The 7,796-nt window shown below is 34.2% G+C and overlaps 1 protein-coding gene across 2 annotated transcripts in view; it reads left to right on the top strand.

Annotated features, from left to right (window-relative positions):
• Positions 1–7,796, top strand: part of LOC149930871 (P-selectin-like) — a 49,328-nt gene that overhangs the window by 14,256 nt on the left and 27,276 nt on the right. For both annotated transcript variants that reach the window (XM_090158360.1, XM_090158361.1), the window contains exons 7-8: positions 979–1,146; positions 2,476–2,667. In XM_090158360.1, the coding sequence (XP_090014486.1) occupies positions 979–1,146; positions 2,476–2,667 (360 nt within the window). The remainder of the gene's footprint in view (positions 1–978; positions 1,147–2,475; positions 2,668–7,796) is intronic.

Consider the following 7,796-nt stretch of genomic DNA (forward strand, 5'->3'; position numbering starts at 1 on the left):
TTTTTTGGGTAAATTACTAAGTCAAACACAGAACGAATTGTGCAGGGAAAATAATTAAGATCTGAAATTTTATGGTACAAGTTTGTGGGCGTTATTTTAATATACTAATAGTGGTTCTATGCATACTCTTTTGAAATGGATTTAATATAAATAGGCCACTATTAAAATGAAAGTAGGCCAATTAATTAAATGAAAATTGGCTGACATGAATTCTGCCCACTTTTCGGTTTTTTGTGGCCACTATTTAAATGAAAATAGTCCACTCCAAATAAAACAGTAAGTGTATATTTATTGATAAGAATTTTTAAACATTACTTTACGATTAAGGCACGTTTAATTTAAATTTGACAGATGTCTCTCATATGACCAATCTGAAACCAGTTTTTGCATGCTATTAATAAAATTAGCAATTGCAAGTTTTTTACGTAAAGGACCCTCTAGCTATACATGTAGCTATAGGGTGAAAAGTTCGGTTGTTGTCGGACGTCCCGACTAATGTAACAGGAAATCCTTCCCAAACTAATTTGAAAGTCGCATCTGCATGTAGAGCATTCGATTTCGAACCTTCTAGTGGATATTTCGACACAGAAAGTATTTTCTTCGAAATTCATATTGTTACCAAAAAAAGAGGCGATCAAGTGGGGACTCGACGGACAGCGACAGTAACAGCAAGGGTTCAGCTTTATTAGAAAAATAAATTTTTTGACTCCAGCACCCAATGATTTGGGGGGTACCAAATGACGTAGCCGTTAAGTGAAAAATAATTTTTAAATAATTTGAAGCGCACATGATACACAGACTAATACCTCGATCAAAATGTAAAACGTAATTCAATGGTATTAACAAACATATAGGACCCATACCATGCTGATTTGAACTTAAACGGTTATCGGCTATTTGAGCTAGAACTCACAGGCCCCATCTCATATACTGTACCAAAATTAAAACATTTTGCCTTGTGGTTTCCTTCCAATGAAGTCAAAAATGGCAGTATCAATTGTGGATTACCAGCAATAGATAATGGAAATATTGAATGTGTTGGCCGGGGTTGCTTCGCAACTTGCAAAGATAATTACTATTTGGAAGGACAACGGAAAATTAAATGTAAAAACGGAACATGGAAAGGTATCTTCGGAAAATGTAAAGGTAAGTCTAATTAAATTAGCGATCTGTGTATACACGTAATCAGGACATGATCAGATTTCTCATTTAAAACACCGTCACTTATCGTTTAATGATAACACGATAAACTTATTCTTTTAGTTGACTTGTAGCCTAAAAATCACTTTGTTCGTCCTTAATCAAGCTTTTCAGGTGTTATTTGAATTTAAATTTTGCTGATAGTATGCAGGCTTTTAAAAGCTTTAACCAAAACTAAACAATTAGATTGGTACATGTACTTTCTTCTAAGAGGTTAATTGAGTATCTAAAAAACTTTAAAAATGTTCCTGCTAAATGCACATTTCTCTTTTAATATTTTAAGTTTGTGTCTGGACCTTATTGAAATGGCTCTATTTTTTGGTTTAAATAGTTTCGACATTAATTGTTGTATAAATTTTATTTTCGTTGGTCAAGTGTAATTTTTGCCTTACCATTTTCTAGGAGTTTTGCTAAGACAAACAAATATTGATTCAGTTGAACCATTTCTAAAAGTTTGTCTTTCTATTCCAGAAACAATACTACAATTTTAGCTAACTAGTTAATTTATCCTGATAGGGTGACGGAAATTCACTCTTCTTTCAAAATTGGTTTTCATTTTAATATTTTTTCAACGTTTTCCTTAAGCATTTAAAAATTTCTTTGAATGCGTTTTTGGGCGAACATTTTCAATTTATGAAATTGATTCCTTGCGTTATTTTTAGTCCTAATTCGAACATTTACATAATTTTTAATTTGGTTTAAAACCATTTTGAAAATTCCATTTTTAATTTTACCTTTTCAAAAATGTAACCAATAAGCTAAAAGCTTGGTATTTAAACTATTTTCAATTCTCTGAAAGGTTTAATCCTACGGGATACCTAGGTGTGATTTGATGGGCTCTTATTGTGAGTTGAGAAATTTCGTACACACATTTAAACAACGTCTTTCTGAAGTATTGGTGTTTTTAAATTAAGTTTGAATATTATGACGTAAATTTATTAAGGATGTCTATGCAGTTTCGAAGATAAATTTAATCTTAATCAACGTAGCTATGATGATATAATTTAATTATCTAGAATGAAATAATTTAAGTTGGCTTGGCTGACTTAGCGCGGAAGGTGGTTTGGTTCCGTACATTTATTTTCGCTTGAACCTTTTCAGTGCGACGTTTAACGCATTACTTCATTTTCGTTAAAAGAAAAGATGTTCAATTTTTCTTTGATTTAAATGTTTTTGACTACTACCATGTTGTAGAAATATGTAGAAAATTTAAATTTGAGTGTCAGAGACTTTTCAATGATTCGGGGATGATTTGTTTTGAATTTTTAATTTAAGCCAAGACCCATAATTGCGCATTACCGCCAAAACAAAAAGGAAGATTTATGTCGTGTGTCCGACGTAGAATTAACAAGCCATGGCATTGCCACTTTAGATGCGAGTACCCATATTTCCAAGTTGGTGGAGAAAACAAAACTACTTGTCTTGAAAATGGAGAATGGTCAGATAAACACGGAATGGATTGTAGTCGTAAGTAGAGAGTTTTTCAGTTTCAACTACTTACTATCTATGATTTCTACAGTTCTAGAAAATTAAATCCGATCAAATAATTACTAAAATGTCTACTGCGTTGTCGAATAATACGTTTTGAATTTTATTTCTACGACGAATATCAGTACAGCCAAAGGTAGTCCAAAGGCTGATAGTTGGACTGCCAAAAAAATAATTCTTTTCACAGAGTATTTTCAAACCCAAGATTTAGTATAAAGCAAACTATAACAACTTTTTTACTATACTGTCAATTACAAGGAAAACATAATAGAATTGCATTTCTAAGCTCAGCTAAGTTGACAAATTTTACATGAGCGGCTTTAAACTCAATAAATAATTTTAATAATTAAAACCCGTAGGTAATTTATTTATTTTTAATCATAAGCCTTTAATCATCTGCTTACGTAGAAACAATTAGCCCATAAAATTCTATTAGTTTATACATTCTCTCTAAACGTTTTATTTTTTCTAAAAAACACGATCGAATAAAGTGTAAGATTTGGCGAACAGATTTTATTGTTTGCGATTCTGATAAACTTTTGTTCCCGCTGTATCCGCTTGATACATAAGACTTATCAGACGATAATGTGAGTTGGAAAATAAACAGATAAATTATGCGATTAGATATTGGTTGAAATATAATGGTTACAACTATAAAAACTGAATAGTTAAGCAAAAAGGGAATATATAAAGTTTTAAGTTTTACGCGCTCAATAGTTATTCTACATTGTACGCTCGCTCGTTCTTCGCTTCTACGCTTCAACTTCAAAAACGATTACTAAAACCAATACTTTCTTTCGGTGAAGGGAGCCCTCTCTCCTATCTTTCTCCATGTGCTTTTGCAGTACAGGCTTTGGGACACCCCCAATTTCTCACTAAGTCACGGTGCAATGGTGACCAGAAACGTCCCCTTGAAATGAGGGTAAAAAATAGACCCGAGCTCTTTCTTTTTTTTTGCGCTTACGTGTGCCATGAGTAGAAAATGTAATAAGTGTAGGGGTACAGAAAATATAAAGCAAGGTTACAAAAAAAAACAAATTTAAACGAAGCCAAGAATAATTTCTACATAAAGTAAAACTAAAACTTCCATCCACGACAAGCAGTGTGTCAGAATTTATAGCCCGGTGTACCTAGTAACAGAGACCATACCACCGGAGGCCTATCATCATAGTGCCCTACGCCAACGTCCCCCTAGCCCGGACAGGTGACAAATCCAGCATGGGTAGGAGTACCCTACTACCGAAGGTCGAACCTTTGACGCAAGCCACTCAACCCAGCAGAAGGTGCAGCAATGGGTCGACCAATCCCCACTTCGTACACAGCAGTGGAATTAAGAATGGATGCTGTAGCAACTCCAGCCGACACCCTACCTATGGAGGTAAAGAGTCAAACCCTTTGGAGAGAGCTCCTAAAGGGGAACGACGAGCACACAGCAGTCCAAGTAACCCGGCACAGCTGGCACCGGAGATCCCGGTGTGACTCCAGAAGGCCGGGAAACAGGACCGCCGTGCCCTCATACGGAGGCTCACAGCTACCCAATCCACCGAGGCTGCCAGTGTGCATGGACCCTTTCCGCTAGCCTGAGCCAAAGCTCAGTATCCAGCCCAAACCTGACCGAAGTCGGAGGTGGAGATAGGACCGTTTGATCAGAGCTAACATTTCCCAGTGCGCCACCGCCCTTATGGGTTACAAGAGCCGGACCCCAGTTATTGCACACTCTAACCCATTTAGGGCCTCTACTAGGTGGCAGCTCCTTCCAGCGAAAAGTGAGCTAGCTACCATATGTGACTGACAATGTGTACTAAAGGAACTGAAAACACAAAAATAAAAATGGGCCAGAAATGTGTTGTAGAATAGAATGACAATAAACTTAATCAACTTTAACCTTAATTACATTTTCTTATTACCTATACCATAAGTAACATCATAAACACTTCCTATTATCTCATCTTTAAAATATATAATGAGTGTTTCGTCAATGACTTTGCAAGTGTTAAATTTTAACGCAGTGTGGATATTCTTTTCCAAATCCTCCGATAACGCGGCTTACGCAACCACTTTAAGACAGACTGTCATTAACCTACATCATTCAGTGTCATACTTATGTTTTTTATGTAACATGCGGAAAATGATAAAAAGTGGCCATAAGTTACGTTAACGCCGCATTCACCAAGAGCCTTTTAGTAACACCCATCCCATAAATATTGAGTTTTTTACCGCTATTTGAGAAGTTATTTAAAGTATCAAAGCGTTGTAAACACAAAACGAATTTTTGGTTTGTTGTATATTGATCCCTTACCTTTCAGGTGGTGTTACGATTTTAAGTAAATTTAGTTTATCACAAACCCGAAATCGCAACTAAATACGGCTTCAAATTTGCAATTTTCGAAAAAAGCCAATAATTAAAGTGCCGGATCTCCGCACCGTGACGTGATAAATAAATTTAAGTTATATTTTCGTGTTTCCCGATCTTGTTTTACCTAATACAAATCATCACTTATAATATAATATCTACAGTTCAGAATTTCGAATTGGTTTAAATAAATTTGTGGAGCAAAAACCGTAATTTTTCAAGCGTGTTTGAAAATTTGTATAAAAATTAATACTCATTTTTTCCCCATCGGTGACAGCTATTTTGTGGACTCTACCAACTGTTTTATCAAATTAAAAAATTCAAACTGGAGAGCAAAACCGTTCTTAAAATATAACTCGTTAAAAATTGGATTTTTTTATGGTTTGAAATTATGACCGCGTCCAGAGGTAATTTTAAAGCCCGTATCTCTAGAGCTATATGGAAAACAGCACTGAAAATTTGGCTTTCTTACCAAATATGCGGGAATTAAATATGGTGAAAGTTTCATTAAAATCGGAGGGGGGTAGCGTGGGGACCTTGGGTGATTTGACATGGATTGACCCGAGATGAAGATTCATCTATCTAATTCACCGCTGCTACTCAAACCATCAATACTCTTCTTGCATAAGTCAACTCAAAAAAGACAATCTAATTGTTGACCCAACAAATCTGCCCTCTTACCCTAAAGCATTCAAAACATCAAAGAATTCTTCTTTCGGCAGCCTCATCGTACCAACTGATAGTTTCTTCAAATTTGTAACGAAGACAAATGAAGTATTTGACACCAGTTTTAAGCTTTTATCTCACATGACAAATATTAAAGGACGTTTGGAAAGATTCATCACTCGAAGAATTGACAAGAAATGGTTTAAAGCTACAGAAGATTCTCCATGTGCAACTGCAATCCAAATCAAGATCTTTTTTCAAAGAATTCTGCATACATATTTCCTTTAAAAAACAAGATCTCAACCATGAATACATGAAAACCCAGAAAAGATTAGATGGGAAACTGTTAAAAATAAAAAAACAACACTAATCTCATTTTACCTACTTAAATGTTTCCTCGCATTTATTAATTTATTGCTCTCTAATTTCTATAAATTACCCCATATTTTTAATTTATTGTGTTCTCCTTTAGCCTCGGCCATTTTATAAAATTTCCAATGAATTTCCTTGGTTAATCAAACCAATTAATTATTTTCGTATTAAAATATTATAAATAGTACCCTTTCTTGTACTTACGTTTCTTTATTTTTCATGGAATTGAATTTTATTAATATTAAACTAGCATAATTCAACTATGTTCAAAAGCCATGACTGATGAAAAATGTTTTCCGGATGTTTAGAAAATTTCAAAATTTTCAAAACGGTGAGAGTCGACGCAAAAATATTGTATTAGGCCTAACGGGAATTTTTTGCGTCGACATTCACCGTCGTGGCGTTTTTGCCCTAATGAAAACCAGCCTTTAGGTGTGCTATTTTTTTAAACTCTTCCCGTATTTAGTTAAGCCTAGGCCATTTCTTTATATGAAAAATACAATGCATATATTTACTCAACTTTAATTACTTAATTATTTACTTAATTATTATGAAATTCTACTTACTTACTGGTTGTGATGATAATTTTAACTGCATGGCAATTTCTGGCAAAGTCCGATATTATGAGTGAAATACGACCTAACCGTTACTTTTTGAAAACCGCTGTCAGCTATCTCAACAAGAGGGCAAGACATAGGTTATTTGGTATTAAAGTGTAATACAGGCGCTCCTTAAACGACCCTTTAGATGCCACATATATGTTCCATGTTCAACAGATGTCCTATGGACACATAGAGTATGGATTAGACCATTTAGAGTACACGTTGAACATCGGTATTGCATTTGTAAATATGTAAATAGCATCTAAGTCATACATAAGGAATATAAGACATATGAAGGCATTTCATGTGTTCAACCGGTGTTTTTAAGCGCCCTTTAGGTGTCATAAAGATTTGCAGTGTAGAACATGTATATTGGTCATAACTAAAAGGTAAAATATAATTCGCCATTTCATCATATCTAACTTGTAAATTATACAAGAGATATTTGGCCCAGAATGCCCCCCAAATGACAACCCCGGCGACGCCACTGCCCCCTTAACGAAATCTTTCTGGCTACGGGCCTGGAAATATACTGTTAACAGTTCCATAATTAATTATCTATGATATTTTCCAAAGAAAGTCGTGTATCACATATGATGAAAATAATTCTATAATTTATAACTATCAAAATTAACACTGAAAATATTTGAAATCGACTGTTATACAATAAAATATATTTTATTGTGGAAAAGTCGATTTCAAATATTTTCACCGTTATTATAGAAAAACTAAAACGTCTTATAGAACAATTATTAAGATAATACAAATGAAACCCTTGGTGAAATTTACAAATGTATGTTGCATTTCAGCATTGTGAGATACTGTAGAAATCCTCTGTAGAAACTACAGAACTTCAATAATTTTAACTATTAAGAGTAAAAAAAACGAACCCCTTTGTAAAATTTACAAACGTAAGTTGCATTTCTGCCTAACCGACTTTTCGGTTTTTACTAATTTACAGAAATATTCTGTGAAACTTCAGCACAGTTAGAAACTGTAAAGAATTTCTGTAAAAACTACAGATTTTGCTCTCAGTGCATAACAAAGTCTAACTTTATAATTATTTATAAGAACTTTTACTTTTAAGTTACATTGCAGTGAAGGTGGCTGATCGG

This window comes from Leiobunum rupestre, chromosome 9 (assembly GCF_980474605.1).
Source record: "Leiobunum rupestre chromosome 9, qqLeiRupe1.1.hap1, whole genome shotgun sequence".
Taxonomy (NCBI): Eukaryota; Metazoa; Arthropoda; class Arachnida; order Opiliones; family Sclerosomatidae; genus Leiobunum; species Leiobunum rupestre.